General features: G+C 46.8%; 1 protein-coding gene across 3 annotated transcripts in view; it reads left to right on the top strand.

The window, feature by feature from the left end:
• Positions 1–847: 847 nt before the first annotated feature.
• The window catches only part of LOC120921221 (putative L-aspartate dehydrogenase), a 38,882-nt gene continuing 19,099 nt past the window's right edge, over positions 848–20,630 (top strand). The window contains exons 1-6 of one of the 3 annotated variants that reach the window (XM_040333956.1): positions 848–1,001; positions 2,417–2,478; positions 7,257–7,401; positions 7,653–7,737; positions 9,490–9,639; positions 16,988–17,211. In XM_040333956.1, coding sequence (XP_040189890.1) covers positions 964–1,001; positions 2,417–2,478; positions 7,257–7,401; positions 7,653–7,737; positions 9,490–9,639; positions 16,988–17,211 — 704 coding nt within the window. In that variant the 5' untranslated portion in view covers positions 848–963. Of the gene's footprint in view, positions 1,002–2,081; positions 2,345–2,416; positions 2,479–7,256; positions 7,402–7,652; positions 7,738–9,489; positions 9,640–16,987; positions 17,212–20,630 lie in introns of those variants that run through there. The other 2 variants (XM_040333957.1, XM_040333958.1) reach the window with 2 other exon arrangements.

Genomic DNA, 20,630 nt, shown 5'->3' with positions numbered 1-20,630 from the left:
GGGGGGGGGTTGGTGTCCCGGAATGGCAGTTTGGAAATGTGGTCACCCTAGATAGGGGGATGGAATAGGGGTTGATATTCGGGTAATAGGAGGATGGAATGGGGGTGTGGGTGTATGGGGGGAGAAATAGGAGGAGGTAATGGGGCAGATGAAGGCCCTTGGGGGGGGGGGGTATGGGATGAATAAGAAGATGGAATGGGGATCTGGTGGGTTTAGAGGGGCAATAGAGGTAATGGGGGCCTGAGGTTGATATGGGGGGTAATGGAGGTCTAGAGGTGGGGATAGGGGATGGAATGGGGGTGTATAGGGGGCCTGGGGGAGTATGGGGGATAGAGGTCTGGAGGTGTATTTGGGGATGCAGTGGGGGTGATAGTGGTCTGGGGGTGTGTATGGGGGATAGAGTTCTGGAGGTGTATTTGGGGATGCAGTGGGGGTGATGGTGGTCTGGGGGGGGTGTATGGGGGGATGGAATGGTGGGGAATGCGGAGATGCAGTGGGGGGTGATGGTGGTCTGGGGGGGATAGGGGATGGAATGGGGGTGATGGTGGTCTGGGGGGGTGTATGGGGGGATGGAATGGTGGGGAATGTGGAGATGCAGTGGGGGTGATGGTGGTCTGGGGGATGGAATGGGGTCGGGTGTTATTTCATGCCTGACACTCGTGTAGTAAAGCCGGGTGTTTATTATTTTAGTCTTCAGCCAGTAAAGTAAGGTATCACAAAGGTCATTCTTTGGGTTAGAGGCTCTGGAGATAGTCCAGTCTTCCCCCCTATCACCCCAGACTCAGCTTATTTCTCTCCTCTCGGGGTAACTCGGAGTCTTAGGAGGTTTTCTCGTCACCTTTCAGATGGTCTGTGGAGTGAAGAGTCTTCTGAGGACAGAGAAGAAAGAAGCTGTGATCTTCCTTCCCTGACAGATGTCAGAGACGTCCCGTCATCTACAGAGGACTTCTCCTGGATTGGGGGATGGGAGGAGCCCCAAGAACACCTGGCTGTGATGTAAGGTAGGAGCATTTTCCCAGCACATCCCATCAGATGCCGGCCTCCTCGCTGCTGATATTCCTAGTAATGGGACTGTGCAGCGGCTAGGATGTTGTCTCTGACTCAGACACACTCTAATGAATGGATGGGAATGAATGGATGGGATGGATGGGATGGATGGGGATGAATGGATGGGAATGGGTGGATGGGAATGAATGGATGGGATGGATGGATGGGAATGAATGGATGGGAATGGATGGGATGGATGGATGGATGGGAATGAATGGATGGGAATGGGTGGATGGGAATGAAGGGATGGGAATGGATGGATGGGATGGATGGATGGGATGGATGGATGGATGGGAATGAATGGATGGGAATGGATGGATGGGAATGAATGGATGGGAATGGATGGATGGGATGGATGGATAGATGGGAATGTGTGGATGAATGGATGGATGGAAATGGGTGGGGATGGATGGATATGGATGGATGGGTTGGGATGGGAATGGTTGGATAGGAATGGATGGATGAATGAATGGATGGGAATGAATGGATGGGATGGATGGATGGGAATGGATGGGATGGATGGGAATGAATGGATGGGATGGATGGATGGGAATGAATGGATGGGATGGATGGATGGGGATGAATGGATGGGAATGGGTGGATGGGATGGATGGATGGGAATGAATGGATGGGAATGGATGGATGGGATGGATGGATGGATGGGAATGAATGGATGGGAATGGATGGATGGGATGGATGGATGGGAATGAATGAATGGATGGGAATGGGTGGATGGGTGAATGAAGGGATGGGAATGGATGGATGGGAATAAATGGATGGATGGATGGGATGGATGGGATGGATGGATGGATGGGATGGATGGATGGGAATGAATGGATGGATGGGATGGATGGGAATGAAGGGATGGGAATGGATGGATGGGAATGAATTGATGGGAATGGTATTGGGCTCAGGGTGTTACAATGCTGTTGGTCTCTCTGAGTTACACAACAGGAAGTCACCAGCGCCGGAGTAAATAATTGACTGTCTTCAGGTGAACTTTCCCTGCAGAGGTGATTGGAGGTACAAAGTCCCGGCATGCGCACTCCGCACAGCATTCCCGGGGGAGGAGGACCAATGATTGGAGATTTTATTTCTGGGAAAGGCAGGAAAACGATCGTTTCTCAGATGTTACAATCATGAAGAGATTTTCCATTTCATAAGAATACTTGGAGATTGTCCAGGGAAGCCATAACCTTGGTCATTGGGGGAGGGGACATTATCTGACCAATCGATACGTTTATGGCCTGATCTCTGGCTTGTAAAGTGAGATTGGATATCATACATTGGATAGCAGGTAAGTGATCGATTACTCTGAGATGACATTGAGGTGCCAATCACCCAACACACGGCATTTCTTTATTTCCAGTTATCAAACCCGATCTATGGAGGCCAAGAGGAGGATCGGGATCGTTGGCTTTGGCCATGTCGGTAAGGTGATTTCCGGTACCGTTCTTATCATAGGATTGCCTGATACCCTCCGGCATCCAGTCCAATCCGGTCCGGTCTGTTCCCCATCTGTCCGGCGGATTGGATGGAAACGGGTCACCTAATAGATCCCTCCCACTTTCAGATGTCATTGTCACCAGATGATCAATGTGTGTGGAGTCTCGGGATTTCCATGTATTGATCACACATGGATGAGTTTATGATGTCATGGTTGAGTTTTGTGATGTCATGGATGAGATTTGTGATGTCATGGATGAGATTTGTGATGTCATGGATGAGATTTGTGATATCATGGATGAGATTTATGATGTCATGAATGAGATTTGTGATGTCATGGATGAGATTTGTGATATCATGGATGAGATTTGTGATGTCATGGATGAGATTTGTGATGTCATGGATGAGATTTGTGATGTCATGGATGAGTTTTGTGATGTCATGGATGAGATTTGTGATGTCATGGATGAGATTTGTGATGTCATGGATGAGATTTGTGATGTCATGGATGAGATTTCTGATGTCATGGATGAGATTTGTGATGTCATGAATGAGATTTGTGATGTCATGGATGAGTTTTGTGATGTCATGGATGAGTTTTGTGATGTCATGAATGAGATTTGTGATGTCATGGTTGAGTTTTGTGATGTCATGGTTGAGTTTTGTGATGTCATGGATGAGTTTTGTGATGTCATGGATGAGATTTGTGATGTCATGGATGAGTTTTGTGATGTCATGGATGAGTTTATGATGTCATGAATGAGATTTGTGATGTCATGGATGAGATTTGTGATGTCATGGATGAGATTTGTGATGTCATGGATGAGTTTTGTGATGTCATGGATGAGATTTGTGATGTCATGGATGAGATTTGTGATGTCATGGATGAGTTTTGTGATGTCATGGATGAGTTTTGTGATGTCATGGATGAGATTTCTGATGTCATGAATGAGATTTGTGATGTCATGGATGAGATTTGTGATGTCATGGATGAGTTTTGTGATGTCATGGATGAGTTTTCTGATGTCATGGATGAGTTTTGTGATGTCATGGATGAGATTTGTGATATCATGGATGAGTTTTGTGATGTCATGGATGAGATTTGTGATGTCATGGATGAGTTTTGTGATGTCATGGATGAGTTTATGATGTCATGGTTGAGTTTTCTGATGTCATGGATGAGTTTTGTGATGTCATGGATGAGTTTTGTGATGTCATGGATGAGTTTTGTGATGTCATGGATGAGTTTTGTGATGTCATGGATGAGTTTTGTGATGTCATGGATGAGTTTTGTGATGTCATGGATGAGTTTATGATGTCATGGATGAGTTTTGTGATGTCATGGATGAGTTTATGATGTCATGAATGAGATTTGTGATGTCATGGATGAGTTTTGTGATGTCATGGATGAGATTTGTGATGTCATGGATGAGATTTGTGATGTCATGGTTGAGTTTTGTGATGTCATGGTTGAGTTTTGTGATGTCATGGTTGAGTTTTGTGATGTCATGGATGAGATTTGTGATGTCATGGATGAGATTTGTGATGTCATGGATGAGTTTTGTGATGTCATGGATGAGTTTATGATGTCATGGATGAGTTTTGTGATGTCATGGATGAGTTTTGTGATGTCATGGATGAGTTTTGTGATGTCATGGTTGAGTTTTGTGATGTCATGGATGAGTTTATGATGTCATGGATGAGTTTTGTGATGTCATGGATGAGTTTTGTGATGTCATGGTTGAGTTTATGATGTCATGGATGAGTTTTGTGATGTCATGGATGAGTTTTGTGATGTCATGGATGAGTTTTGTGATGTCATGGATGAGATTTGTGATGTCATGGATGAGATTTGTGATGTCATGGATGAGTTTATGATGTCATGGATGAGATTTGTGATATCATGGATGAGATTTGTGATGTCATGGATGAGTTTTGTGATGTTATGGATGAGTTTTCTGATGTCATGGATGAGATTTGTGATGTCATGGATGAGATTTGTGATGTCATGGATGAGATTTGTGATGTCATGGTTGAGTTTTGTGATGTCATGGATGAGTTTTGTGATGTCATGGATGAGTTTATGATGTCATGGTTGAGTTTTGTGATGTCATGGTTGAGTTTTGTGATGTCATGGATGAGTTTTGTGATGTCATGGATGAGTTTATGATGTCATGGATGAGTTTTGTGATGTCATGGATGAGTTTTGTGATGTCATGGATGAGATTTGTGATGTCATGGATGAGTTTATGATGTCATGGATGAGTTTTGTGATGTCATGGTTGAGTTTTGTGATGTCATGGATGAGTTTTGTGATGTCATGGATGAGTTTTGTGATGTCATGGATGAGTTTTGTGATGTCATGGTTGAGTTTTGTGATGTCATGGATGAGTTTTGTGATGTCATGGATGAGATTTGTGATGTCATGGATGAGTTTTGTGATGTCATGGATGAGTTTTGTGATGTCATGGATGAGTTTTGTGATGTCATGGATGAGTTTTGTGATGTCATGGATGAGATTTGTGATGTCATGGATGAGATTTGTGATGTCATGGATGAGATTTGTGATGTCATGGATGAGTTTTGTGATGTCATGGATGAGTTTTGTGATGTCATGGATGAGATTTGTGATGTCATGGATGAGATTTGTGATGTCATGGATGAGTTTTGTGATGTCATGGATGAGTTTTATGATGTCATGGATGAGTTTTGTGATGTCATGGATGAGTTTATGATGTCATGGATGAGATTTGTGATGTCATGGATGAGTTTTGTGATGTCATGGATGAGTTTTGTGATGTCATGGATGAGTTTTGTGATGTCATGGATGAGTTTTGTGATGTCATGGATGAGTTTTCTGATGTCATGGATGAGTTTTGTGATGTCATGGATGAGTTTTGTGATGTCATGGATGAGTTTTGTGATGTCATGGATGAGTTTTCTGATGTCATGGATGAGTTTTGTGATGTCATGGATGAGTTTTCTGATGTCATGGATGAGTTTTGTGATGTCATGGATGAGTTTTGTGATGTCATGGATGAGTTTTGTGATGTCATGGATGAGTTTTGTGATGTCATAGATGAGATTTGTGATGTCATGGATGAGATTTGTGATGTCATGGATGAGTTTTGTGATGTCATGGATGAGATTTGTGATGTCATGGATGAGATTTGTGATGTCATGGATGAGTTTTGTGATGTCATGGATGAGTTTTGTGATGTCATGGATGAGATTTGTGATGTCATGGATGAGTTTTGTGATGTCATGGATGAGTTTTGTGATGTCATGGATGAGTTTTGTGATGTCATGGATGAGATTTGTGATGTCATGGATGAGTTTATGATGTCATGAATGAGTTTATGATGTCATGGATGAGTTTTGTGATGTCATGGATGAGTTTATGATGTCATGGATGAGTTTATGATGTCATGGATGAGTTTTGTGATGTCATGGATGAGTTTATGATGTCATGGATGAGTTTATGATGTCATGGATGAGTTTTGTGATGTCATGGATGAGATTTGTGATGTCATGGATGAGTTTTGTGATGTCATGGATGAGTTTTGTGATGTCATGGATGAGATTTGTGATGTCATGGATGAGTTTTGTGATGTCATGGATGAGTTTTGTGATGTCATGGATGAGATTTGTGATGTCATGGATGAGTTTTGTGATGTCATGGATGAGTTTTGTGATGTCATGGATGAGTTTATGATGTCATGGATGAGTTTTGTGATGTCATGGATGAGTTTATGATGTCATGGTTGAGTTTTCTGATGTCATGGATGAGTTTTGTGATGTCATGGATGAGTTTTGTGATGTCATGGATGAGTTTTGTGATGTCATGGATGAGTTTTGTGATGTCATGGATGAGTTTTATGATGTCATGGTTGAGTTTTGTGATGTCATGGTTGAGTTTTGTGATGTCATGGATGAGTTTTGTGATGTCATGGATGAGATTTGTGATGTCATGGATGAGTTTTGTGATGTCATGGATGAGTTTTGTGATGTCATGGTTGAGTTTTGTGATGTCATGGATGAGTTTTGTGATGTCATGGTTGAGTTTTGTGATGTCATGGATGAGTTTTGTGATGTCATGGTTGAGTTTTGTGATGTCATGGATGAGTTTATGATGTCATGGATGAGTTTATGATGTCATGGATGAGTTTTGTGATGTCATGGTTGAGTTTTGTGATGTCATGGATGAGTTTTGTGATGTCATGGATGAGATTTGTGATGTCATGGATGAGTTTTGTGATGTCATGGATGAGATTTGTGATGTCATGGATGAGTTTTGTGATGTCATGGATGAGATTTGTGATGTCATGGATGAGTTTTGTGATGTCATGGATGAGATTTGTGATGTCATGGATGAGTTTTGTGATGTCATGGATGAGTTTTGTGATGTCATGGATGAGTTTATGATGTCATGGATGAGTTTTGTGATGTCATGGTTGAGTTTTGTGATGTCATGGATGAGTTTTGTGATGTCATGGATGAGTTTATGATGTCATGGTTGAGTTTTGTGATGTCATGGATGAGTTTTGTGATGTCATGGATGAGTTTTGTGATGTCATGGATGAGATTTGTGATGTCATGGATGAGTTTTGTGATGTCATGGATGAGTTTTGTGATGTCATGGATGAGTTTTGTGATGTCATGGATGAGTTTTGTGATGTCATGGTTGAGTTTTGTGATGTCATGGATGAGATTTGTGATGTCATGGATGAGTTTGTAGTGACAGGTCCTCTTCTCACTGACAGGCCATTTCCTGGCCCAGAAGATTCTGGAGGAAGGAGAGAAGTGTGGTCTGGAGCTGGCCTTTGTCTGGAACAGAACGATGAAGAAGATGGATGGGGTGATCGACCCTCGGCTACAACTCCATCAACTTTCCCAATTCCAGACCCGGTAACACATGCTGGGGGGGGGGGGTTATATCAATAAATAATACAATTGGAGGAAGATTCATCTATAGATCAATAAGCAGGACAGGTGATTACATTGATGATGTCATCACACAGGGGGCGTCTCCTTTAATATTCCCCCTTTGTGGAAATTCTGAAACCTTCCAAGAGATGAAAAGAATGACGCCAAAAACATGGAGCGTAATAATTCCATTCCTGTATAAAACTTTATCGATCAATAACTTCTGATTACAGGCAGGCGGATCTGATTGTGGAAGTGGCTCACCCCGATATAACCCGAGATTACGGAGAACATTTCCTATCTGCAGCCAACGTTATGGTAAGGAACGTTCCGTGTATTGTCTGTGTCCCCTCCATCTCCTATCTCCCCCTCCCCCATCCTCTCAATTTCTCTCCCTTCTTCACCATCCCTCCCTTCCTCGCCATCCCCTCCCTTCCTCACCATCATAGTTACATAGTACATAGTTAGTCAGGTTGAAAAAAGACACAAGTCCATCCAGTTCAACCTCAAAAAAATAAACAAACAAAATAAAAAACACAATACAATCCCATACACCCAACTCCATACCCACAGTTGATCCAGAGGAAGGCAAAAAACCCCAGCAGAGCATGATCCAATTTGCTACAGCAAATTTGCTACATCCTCTCCCTTCCTCACCATCCTCTCCCTTCCTCACCATCCTCTCCCTTCTTCACCATCCCCTCCCTTCCTCACCATCCTCTCCCTTCCTCACCATCCTCTCCCTTCTTCACCATCCCTCCCATCCTCGCCATCCTCTCCCTTCCTCGCCATCCTCTCCCTTCCTCACCATCCTCTCCCTTCTTCACTATCCTCTCCCTTCTTCACCATCTCCTCCGTTCCTCGCCATTCCCTCCCTTCTTCTCCATCACCTCCCTTCTTCACCATCCCCTCCCTTCTTCACCATCCCCTCTCTTCCTCGCCATCCCCTCCCTTCTTCACCATCCCCTCCCTTTCCCAACATCCCCTCCCTTCTTCACCATCCTCTCCCTTCTTCACCATCCCCTCCCTTCTTCACCATCCCCTCCCTTCTTCACCATCCCCTCCCTTTCCCAACATCCCCTCCCTTCTTCACCATCCTCTCCCTTCTTCACCATCCCCTCCCTTCTTCACCATCCTCTCCCTTCTTCACCATCCCCTCCCTTCTTTACCATCCTCTCCCTTCTTCACCATCCACTCCCTTTCCCACCATCCTCTCCCTTCTTCACCATCCCCTCCCTTCTTCACCATCCTCTCCCTTCTTTACCATCCTCTCCCTTCTTTACCATCCTCTCCCTTCTTCACCATCCCCTCCCTTTCTCACCATCCCCTCCCTTTCCCACCTTCCCCTCCCTTCTTCACCATCCCCTCCCTTCTTCACCATCCCCTCCCTTCTTCACCATCCTCTCCCTTCTTCACCATCCCCTCCCTTCTTCACCATCCTCTCCCTTCTTTACCATCCTCTCCCTTCTTTACCATCCTCTCCCTTCTTCCCCATCCACTCCCTTTCCCACCATCCCCTCCCTTCTTCACCATCCCCTCCCTTCTTCACCATCCCCTCCCTTCTTCACCATCCCCTCCCTTTCCCACCATCCCCTCCCTTCTTCACCATCCCCTCCCTTCTTCACCATCCCCTCCCTTCTTCACCATCCTCTCCCTTCTTCACCATCCCCTCCCTTCTTCACCATCCCCTCCCTTCTTCACCATCCCCTCCCTTCTTCACCATCCCCTCCCTTCTTCACCATCCCCTCCCTTTCCCACCATCCCCTCCCTTCTTCACCATCCCCTCCATTCTTCACCATCCCCTCCCTTCTTCACCATCCTCTCCCTTCTTCGCCATCCTCTCCCTTCTTCGCCATCCTCTCCCTTCCTCGCTATCCTCTCCCTTCTTCGCCATCCCCTCACTTCTTCACCATCACCTCCCTTCTTCGCCATCCCCTCCCTTCGTCACCATCCCCTCCCCTCCTCATGTTTGAGAACATGTGGAAGTCTATGGGTGCCCAAAGAATATATAGAGTGTACAGAAGACAATGCTGTCCACCATGGTATTATGGACTTCCTGTATCTGTTTAGATCGGATCCCCCACCGTATTATCAGATCCCGACATTGAGCGCAGACTGAGGGAGACAGCGACCACCTCTGGACATACATTGTACATTCCCAGTGGTGCATTATGGGGAGGAGAAGATATCCAGAGAATGGCAGACCGCGGGACCCTTAAAGTGAGAAATGTTTCAACTTCAAATGTTCGATGTATTTCAAGGTTTGGCGATCCTGAACCCCCTGGAGGCCTATAAGTTGGCATGATCCCATTTGGTTTATCTGTAAAATGTTGATGTGAAATGTAGTGTACAGTGAACAATGTACCAATAGTATATAAATAGTGATTGGTTGTGATTGAACAAACTTATCAATGATTTGAAACTGTTCCAATGGGATCTTTATGATGACGTTATAAATAATGACGGGGAACACTTTGACTAAACTTTCCTTTCCTGATGTTGGCCAAACGTTCGTTGACCTGCACCAAAAATGTCCTGATAGTACGTCCCATGAGAGGGACAAGTCAATAAGGAAAGGATGAATCTCGTAGTTCTTCATGGAGTAGATATGTTGTGTGACCGATGAAGTGAATGTGTTTTATGTCTATCACAAGTTGTCTATCACATTACACTCCCGGCATGGATTGATCGGCCCTTACATTGCTGAAAGAAAGAATGGGGATCGATCACATTAGGCGCAATTTTCCCTTCTATTGACCGCGCCCCTCTAAATATAACACCAGCCTGTTCTGGAAATATCTGTCGCTCAGAAGGATTCCCCAATGTCTTTTATCTCCTTAATCTGTCGGGATGGAGGGGAATAAATGGTGAAAAAGGACCATCTGAATTTATTGTCAGGTTTGGGGCGTTCAATCAGCAAGGAAAGGTGATCTGTATCGAGATCTAGAGATCTATAACACTTCTCTAAAAATCTATTTTGTGATAAGAAATCAGTTCCTCCGGCTGCGTGGCATTGATTTGTGCCGCTGTGCATGGTGGCAACTATCGATGTGACCATTCCGGTCGCTAGGCTTGAAATAAGTTTTGAATTCCAAATGTTGCTCAGCGACTGTTATCTCAAGGAAAGGAATGGAGGTAAAGCTGGCCTCATAGCTCAGACATACCCCAATCATTCCAATTAAGTATCATGGGACTCTGGATCTCCCCTCTATAGGAGGAGGATGTCGTCAATATACCTACCCCCCGGTAAAATGTTGCTCAGCGACTGTTATCTCAAGGAAAGGAATGGAGGTAAAGCTGGCCTCATAGCTCAGACATACCCCGATCATTCCAATTAAGTGACAAGGGACTCCGGATCTCTCCTCTATAGGAGAAGGATGTCGTCAATATACCTACCCCCCGGTAAAATGTTGCTCAGCGACTGTTATCTCAAGGAAAGGAATGGAGGTAAAGCTGGCCTCATAGCTCAGACATACCCCGATCATTCCAATTAAGTATCAAGGGACTCCAGATCTCCCCTCTATAGGAGGAGGATGTCGTCAATATACCTACCCCCCGGTAAAATGTTGCTCAGCGACTGTTATCTCAAGGAAAGGAATGGAGGTAAAGCTGGCCTCATAGCTCAGACATACCCCGATCATTCCAATCAAGTATCAAGGGACTCCGGATCTCCCCTCTATAGGAGGAGGATGTCGTCAATATACCTACCCCCCGGTAAAATGTTGCTCAGCGACTGTTATCTCAAGGAAAGGAATGGAGGTAAAGCTGGCTTCATAGCTCAGACATACCCCGATCATTCCAATTAAGTATCAAGGGACTCCGGATCTCCCCTCTATAGGAGGAGGATGTCGTCAATATACCTACCCCCCGGTAAAATGTTGCTCAGCGACTGTTATCTCAAGGAAAGGAATGGAGGTAAAGCTGGCCTCATAGCTCAGACATACCCCGATCATTCCAATTAAGTATCAAGGGACTCCGGATCTCCCCTCTATAGGAGGAGGATGTCGTCAATATACCTACCCCCCGGTAAAATGTTGCTCAGCGACTGTTATCTCAAGGAAAGGAATGGAGGTAAAGCTGGCCTCATAGCTCAGACATACCCCGATCATTCCAATTAAGTATCAAGGGACTCCAGATCTCCCCTCTATAGGAGGAGGATGTCGTCAATATACCTACCCCCCGGTAAAATGTTGCTCAGCGACTGTTATCTCAAGGAAAGGAATGGAGGTAAAGCTGGCCTCATAGCTCAGACATACCCCGATCATTCCAATTAAGTATCAAGGGACTCCGGATCTCCCCTCTATAGGAGGAGGATGTCGTCAATATACCTACCCCCCGGTAAAATGTTGCTCAGCGACTGTTATCTCAAGGAAAGGAATGGAGGTAAAGCTGGCCTCATAGCTCAGACATACCCCGATCATTCCAATTAAGTATCAAGGGACTCCGGATCTCCCCTCTATAGGAGGAGGATGTCGTCAATATACCTACCCCCCGGTCAAATGTTGCTCAGCGACTGTTATCTCAAGGAAAGGAATGGAGGTAAAGCTGGCCTCATAGCTCAGACATACCCCGATCATTCCAATTAAGTATCAAGGGACTCCGGATCTCCCTCTATAGGAGGAGGATGTCGTCAATATACCTACCCCCCGGTAAAATGTTGCTCAGCGACTGTTATCTCAAGGAAAGGAATGGAGGTAAAGCTGGCTTCATAGCTCAGACATACCCCGATCATTCCAATTAAGTATCAAGGGACTCCGGATCTCCCCTCTATAGGAGGAGGATGTCGTCAATATACCTACCCCCCGGTAAAATGTTGCTCAGCGACTGTTATCTCAAGGAAAGGAATGGAGGTAAAGCTGGCCTCATAGCTCAGACATACCCCGATCATTCCAATTAAGTATCAAGGGACTCCAGATCTCCCCTCTATAAGAGGAGGATGTCGTCAATATACCTACCCCCCGGTAAAATGTTGCTCAGCGACTGTTATCTCAAGGAAAGGAATGGAGGTAAAGCTGGCTTCATAGCTCAGACATACCCCGATCATTCCAATTAAGTATCAAGGGACTCCGGATCTCCCTCTATAGGAGGAGGATGTCGTCAATATACCTACCCCCCGGTAAAATGTTGCTCAGCGACTGTTATCTCAAGGAAAGGAATGGAGGTAAAGCTGGCCTCATAGCTCAGACATACCCCGATCATTCCAATTAAGTATCAAGGGACTCCGGATCTCCCCTCTATAGGAGGAGGATGTCGTCAATATACCTACCCCCCGGTAAAATGTTGCTCAGCGACTGTTATCTCAAGGAAAGGAATGGAGGTAAAGCTGGCCTCATAGCTCAGACATACCCCAATCATTCCAATTAAGTATCAAGGGACTCCGGATCTCCCCTCTATAGGAGGAGGATGTCGTCAATATACCTACCCCCCGGTAAAATGTTGCCTGCAAGTGGAATGGAGAATGGTGATGGTTTCGGGTGTTTTTAGGCATTTTTATGGACTTATTTTTTTATTACGTATATACTCGAGTATAAGCCGAGTTTTTCAGCACATCAGGTAGGGAGATTGGCACAGAAATATAGGCACAGTGAGGCATGCAGGTGGACACAGTGAGGCATGCAGATGGGCACAGTGAGGCATGCAGATGGACACAGTGAGGCATGCAGATGGGCACAGTGAGGCATGCAGATGGACACAGTGAGGCATGCAGATGGGCACAGTGAGGCATGCAGATGGACACAGTGAGGCATGCAGATGGGCACAGTGAGGCATGCAGATGGACACAGTGAGGCATGCAGATGGGCACAGTGAGGCATGCAGATGGACACAGTGAGGCATGCAGATGGACACAGTGAGGCATGCAGATGGACACAGTGAGGCATGCAGATGGGCACAGTGAGGCATGCAGATGGGCACAGTGAGGCATGCAGATGGGCACAGTGAGGCATGCAGATGGACACAGTGAGGGATGCAGATGGACACAGTGAGGCATGCAGATGGGCACAGTGAGGCATGCAGATGGACACAGTGAGGCATGCAGATGGACACAGTGAGGCATGCAGATGGGCACAGTGAGGCATGCAGATGGGCACAGTGAGGCATGCAGATGGACACAGTGAGGCATGCAGATGGACACAGTGAGGCATGCAGATGGGCACAGTGAGGCATGCAGATGGGCACAGTGAGGCATGCAGATGGACACAGTGAGGCATGCAGATGGGCACAGTGAGGCATGCAGATGGACACAGTGAGGGATGCAGATGGGCACAGTGAGGCATGCAGATGGACACAGTGAGGCATGCAGATGGACACAGTGAGGCATGCAGATGGGCACAGTGAGGCATGCAGATGGGCACAGTGAGGCACAGTGAGTGTTATTTTTAGAGTTTTTTGGCCCCATTCACACCCTTGTGGTGCAGTAACATGCGTTAGTGTGGCGTGGTGTCATTTACTTTGCATGTTTTCGGTGCCCTCATGTCGCAGCACATTGCGTCTAAAGTGCGAGTGCTGCCACAGTCCTGCATAATCACTCATTGGTGGATTGTGGTACATTGGGCAGCCAAATAACTGAGCTGCCTAAAGCAATCATCACCAAGCGGCAGAGGGCGGGTCTGAGCGCTCGTCCTACAACAATGGCAGCTTGGACATTAGAAGAAGACTATTGGCATTCATGTAACCACACCCAACGGGGGAGGGCTGTCAGGGTTTACTGCTCTCCGGGCACGTTAAAGAGACGTCCCAACACTTCCTGTCTTTTGGACAACCGGACAGGAAGAGAAGGAGCCTGACAGGGGTGCCAGTCCTTCCCCCTTCCGTCCAATAGGAAGACAAAGATCTGGCTGGAGGAAAATCTAACAATCACAATCTCACATGGTCTCAATCAATGATCATGATCTCACGTGGTCTCAATCATTGATCATGATCTCACGTGGTCTCAATCACTGATTATGATCTCACGTGGTCTCAATCATTGATCATGATCTCACGTGGTCTCAATCACTGATCATGATCTCACGTGGTCTTAATCACTGATCATGATCTCACGTGGTCTCAATCACTGATTATGATCTCACGTGGTCTCAATCATTGATCATGATCTCACGTGGTCTCAATCACTGATCATGATCTCACGTGGTCTTAATCACTGATCATGATCTCACGTGGTCTCAATCACTGATCATGATCTCACGTGGTCTCAATCACAATCTCACGTGGTCTCAATCACTGATCATGATCTCACGTGGTCTCAATCACTGATCATGATCTCACGTGGTCTCAATCACTGATCATGATCTCACGTGGTCTCAATCACCGATCATGATCTCAGGTGGTCTCTGTAACGGAACTAGGTATCTTGCCTGGACATCTATAATCCTCATGCAGTGGGGCATACAAAGGGTTAATTGTAGAGTGACTCTTTCACTCCTAAATTCTAATGCCCCCCTTTCTTCAGCTAATTGACTCTCTTTTGTGTGGTTAGCAGTCTCCTGTCAGGTGTATGCAGATGGGATTATCTGTGAGTGTGTATTGTTCTAAAGGTTAATTGAATTCTATTGAGAAAGGAATGTGTCTGATCAGGTCATGTTAAATGTATCTCGGGGCCGAAACGTCTAGATACTGATTAAGTGATTAACTCAAGGAGATGTCATTATTTTAAAGTATCTGTATTGAAGCCCCCCCACTGTGTGAGGAGGGGGGGCGGAGAGTCATTGTTCCTGTAACAGCTTGTAGCCACATATAAGCTAGGTGAATGTACCATTAAAAAGTCAGTCTTTTTTGGCCCTTTAAAACGCAGCCCCGTCTCGTTCTTGAAAAGGGGATTCTATGGGACTATTATTCTGCTCCTTTCACAGCGGAGCCTGACTCTCTCTCTGGATCTTGTGGATGGGATATACCGGCGGTACTTGCATACAGCAACTTGCCAGGGAAAAGGACGTCTCCAACGGCTGATACCCTCTCACTACCTGGGTAGCCTTTACAGTCTCAATCACTGATCATGATCTCACGTGGTCTTAATCACTGATCATGATCTCACATGGTCTCAATCACTGATCATGATCTCACATGGTCTCAATCACTGATCATGATCTCACGTGGTCTCAATCACTGATCATGATCTCACGTGGTCTCAATCACTGATCATGATCTCACATGGTCTTAATCACTGATCATGATCTCATGTGGTCTCAATCACTGATCATGATCTCACGTGGTCTCAATCACTGATCATGATCTCACATGGTCTTAATCACAATCTCACGTGGTCTCAATTACGGATCATGATCTCACATGGTCTCAATCACTGATCACAATCTCACGTGGTCTCAAACACTGATCACAATCTCACGTGGTCTCAATCACGGATCAAACCATTTGTTGTGTTTTTTTGGTGATTTCAAGTTTTTAGATGACAAGAAAGAGAACCGGTCCTAACACACTGGACACGTTCTCGTGGTCTCTTTACATTTTTTCATGTTCCTTTTTTTCTGTACTCCTCTTGTTTCCAAAAATTCGTGCGGGGGATGGGGAAGAGAATAAATTGATGAATTGTAACAGAATTAATGGCTTCACCCACTGAGCTCACCTCACTAAGCTCACTGATTGGTCACAGAGCTCACTGATTGGTCACAGAACTCACTGATTGGTCACAGAGCTCACGGATTGATCACAGAGCTCACTGATTGGTCACAGAACTCACTGATTGGTCACAGAACTCACTGATTGGTCACAGAGCTCACTGATTGGTCAAAGAGCTCACTGATTGGTCAAAGAGCTCACTGATTGGTCACAGAGCTCACTGATTGATCGCAGAGCTACCTGATTGGCCACAGAACTCACTGATTGATCACAGAGCTCACTGATTGGTCAAAGAGCTCACTGATTGGTCACAGAGCTCACTGATGGTCAAAGAGCTCACTGATTGGTCACAGAACTCACTGATTGTTCACAGAACTCACTGATTGTTCACATAGCTCACTGATTGATCGCAGTGCTACCTGATTGGTCACAGACCTCACTGGTCACAAAACTCATTGATTGATCGCAGAGCTCACTGATTGGTCACAGAGCTCACTGATTGATCACAGAGATCACTGATTGGTCACATAGATCACTGATTGATTGTAGAGCTACCTGATTGGTCACAGAGCTCACTGATTGATCACAGAGCTCACTGATTGATCACAGAGCTCACTGATTGGTCACAGAACTCATTGATTGTTCACAGAGCTCACTGATTGGCCACAGAGCTCCCTGATTGATTGTAGAGCTACCTGATTGGTCACAGAGATTACTGATTGATCACAGAGCTCACTGGTTGATCACAGAGCTCACTGATTGGTCACCGAGCTCACTGATTGATCACAGAGCTCACTGATTGGTCACCGAGCTCACTGGTTGGTCACCGAGCTCACTGATTGATCACTGAGGTCAGTAATTGGTCACCACAACAGAGAACATAAGTGTGGAGGGCCCCAAAATTGGATTGAGGGGTGTAGGACAGAAATAGATGATCTATGACATCATAGTTCATAGACTGCAGACAATTCTCCAGTGTTTTTCTTTCTTGTAGGGTCTGAGGATCACCATGACCAAACACCCGGACAGTCTTCATCTGAAGGGTGAGCTAGCACAGAAGAATCGAGCTGTTGATGGTCGGACAATTCTATATGAAGGTCCAGTGCGTGGCTTGTGCCCCGTGGCCCCCAATAACGTCAACACAATGGCCGCTGCATGCATGGCTGCCCACACGCTAGGATTCGATGGTGTGATCGGCGTTCTGGTGGCTGATCCCAGGTGAGGAGCTCCCTAACCCCAACCTTAAAGCGGGGGTTCACCCTGTTAAAAAAAAAAAAAATGTTTTTTTTTATTAGACCATTACATTCGGCATCGTAGCGCGAGCTACGGTATGCCGGTCTTACATTTTTTATCCCCGTACTCACTGTGCTATCGATGATTGAAGAATCCGGGGAATGGGCGTTCCTATGGTGAGAGAAGGTGATTGACGGCCGGCCCTGGCACGTCACGCTTCTCCGGAAATAGCCGAAATAGGCTTGGCTATTCACGGCGCCTGCGCATAGCCTGTGCGCAGGCGCCGTGAATAGCCGAGACCTACTCCGGCTGTCTTCGGGGAGCGTGACGTGCCAGAGCCGGCCGTCAATCATCCTCCCTCTCCATAGGCACGCCCATTCCCCGCGGGAGTCGGATTCTTCAATCATCGATAGCACAGTGAGTACGGGGTTTAAAAATTTAAGACCGGCATACCGTAGCTCGCGCTACGATGCCGAATGTAATGGTCTAATGACGTGAAGGAGGGTGAACTACCGCTTTAACCCTAACCACAACCCTAAACCTAACCCCAACCCTAAACCTAACCCTAAACCTAACCCCTAACCCGAACCCTAAACTTAACCCTAACCCCAACCCTAAACCTAACCCCAACCCTAAACCTAACCCCTGACCCTAACCCTAAACCTAACCCTAACCCCAACCTTAACCCTAACCACAACCCTAAACCTAACCCCAACCCTAAACCTAACCCTAACCCTAAACCTAACCCCAACCCTAAACCTAACCCCAACCCTAAACCTAACCCCAACCCTAACCCTAACCCCTAACCCCAACCCTAAACCTAACCCCTAACCCCAACCCTAAACCTAACCCTAACCCCAACCCTAAACCTAACCCTAACCCCAACCCTAAACCTAACCCCAACCCTAAACCTAACCCTAACCCCAACCCTAAACCTAACCCCAACCCTAAACCTAACCCCAACCCTAAACCTAACACCTAACCTTAACCCCTAACCTTAACCCTAACCCCAACCCTAAACCTAACCCTAACCCCAACCCTAAACCTAACCCTAACCCCAACCCTAAACCTAACCCCAACCCTAAACCTAACCCTAACCCCAACCCTAAACCTAACCCCTGACCCCAACCCTAAACCTAACACCTAACCTTAACCCCTAACCTTAACCCTAACCCTAACCCTGGCTGATCCCAGGTGAGGAGCTCCATGGAGACCATCCAGCAGAAAAAAAAGCAGGAATTTGGGCCAATGTAAATCTCTATTTTGGTTGGAGGTGGAAGGGGTTAGAATCTCTGCCAGGTCCCTGTTGGGTTCCTTTCCTGGAAGACTTTTCATGAAAAGAAGTGACAGCAAATCTTTTCATTGGATGAAAATCTCAGCTTCTAACTCTTCCTCATTCTATTGGGAAAATATGGTGTTGGGTGAGGATGAGTGGCGTGGCTGGATGGATCCAGTATGGAAAGCAGTGACAACCAATATATTTGTATTTCTAGAAGGTTGTCAGTTGCTCTGTCCCTCAAATCATTCCATTATTAGTCCAGAGAAATCTCCCCCAGCAGTCTCTGCCCCTCCCGCTGTCAGAATACAATGTCCCGGTGGGGGGATCCTCCATTATTAGTCCAGAGAAATCTCCCCCAGCAGTCTCTGCCCCTCCCGCTGTCAGAATACAATGTCCCGGTGGGGGGATCCTCCATTATTAGTCCAGAGAACTTTCCCCCCAGCAGTCTCTGCCCCTCCCGCTGTCAGAATACAATGTCCCGGTGGGGGGATCCTCCATTATTAGTCCAGAGAAATCTCCCCCAGCAGTCTCTGCCCCTCCCGCTGTCAGAATACAATGTCCCAGTGGGGGGATCCTCCATTATTAGTCCAGAGAAATCTCCCCCAGCAGTCTCTGCCCCTCCCGCTGTCAGAATACAATGTCCAGGTGGGGGGATCCTCCATTATTAGTCCAGAGAAATCTCCCCCAGCAGTCTCTGCCCCTCCCGCTGTCAGAATACAATGTCCCGGTGGGGGGATCCTTCATTATTAGTCCAGAGAAATCTCCCCCAGCAGTCTCTGCCCCTCCCGCTGTCAGAATACAATGTCCCGGTGGGGGGATCCTCCATTATTAGTCCAGAGAACTTTCCCCCCAGCAGTCTCTGCCCCTCCCGCTGTCAGAATACAATGTCCCGGTGGGGGGATCCTTCATTATTAGTCCAGAGAAATCTCCCCCAGCAGTCTCTGCCCCTCCCGCTGTCAGAATACAATGTCCCGGTGGGGGGATCCTCCATTATTAGTCCAGAGAAATCTCCCCCAGCAGTCTCTGCCCCTCCCGCTGTCAGAATACAATGTCCCGGTGGGGGGATCCTCCATTATTAGTCCAGAGAAATCTCCCCCAGCAGTCTCTGCCCCTCCCGCTGTCAGAATACAATGTCCCGGTGGGGGGATCCTCCATTATTAGTCCAGAGAACTTTCCCCCCAGCAGTCTCTGCCCCTCCCGCTGTCAGAATACAATGTCCCGGTGGGGGGATCCTCCATTATTAGTCCAGAGAAATCTCCCCCAGCAGTCTCTGCCCCTCCCGCTGTCAGAATACAATGTCCCGGTGGGGGGATCCTTCATTATTAGTCCAGAGAAATCTCCCCCAGCAGTCTCTGCCCCTCCCGCTGTCAGAATACAATGTCCCGGTGGGGGGATCCTTCATTATTAGTCCAGAGAAATCTCCCCCAGCAGTCTCTGCCCCTCCCGCTGTCAGAATACAATGTCCCGGTGGGGGGATCCTCCATTATTAGTCCAGAGAAATCTCCCCCAGCAGTCTCTGCCCCTCCCGCTGTCGGAATACAATGTCCCGGTGGGGGGATCCTCCATTATTAGTCCAGAGAAATCTCCCCCAGCAGTCTCTGCCCCTCCCGCTGTCAGAATACAATGTCCCGGTGGGGGGATCCTCCATTATTAGTCCAGAGAAATCTCCCCCAGCAGTCTCTGCCCCTCCCGCTGTCGGAATACAATGTCCCGGTGGGGGGATCCTCCATTATTAGTCCAGAGAAATCTCCCCCAGCAGTCTCTGCCCCTCCCGCTGTCAGAATACAATGTCCCGGTGGGGGGATCCTCCATTATTAGTCCAGAGAAATCTCCCCCAGCAGTCTCTGCCCCTCCCGCTGTCAGAATACAATGTCCCGGTGGGGGGATCCTTCATTATTAGTCCAGAGAAATCTCCCCCAGCAGTCTCTGCCCCTCCCGCTGTCAGAATACAATGTCCCGGTGGGGGGGTCCTCCATTATTAGTCCAGAGAAATCTCCCCCAGCAGTCTCTGCCCCTCCCGCTGTCAGAATACAATGTCCCGGTGGGGGGATCCTTCATTATTAGTCCAGAGAAATCTCCCCCAGCAGTCTCTGCCCCTCCCGCTGTCAGAATACAATGTCCCGGT

The sequence above is a fragment of the Rana temporaria genome, chromosome 13 (genome assembly GCF_905171775.1).
Source record: "Rana temporaria chromosome 13, aRanTem1.1, whole genome shotgun sequence".
In the NCBI taxonomy this organism is placed as follows: domain Eukaryota; kingdom Metazoa; phylum Chordata; class Amphibia; order Anura; family Ranidae; genus Rana; species Rana temporaria.
Note: the sequence above shows the minus strand (reverse complement) of the source record. Positions and strands in the feature narration are given on the sequence as shown.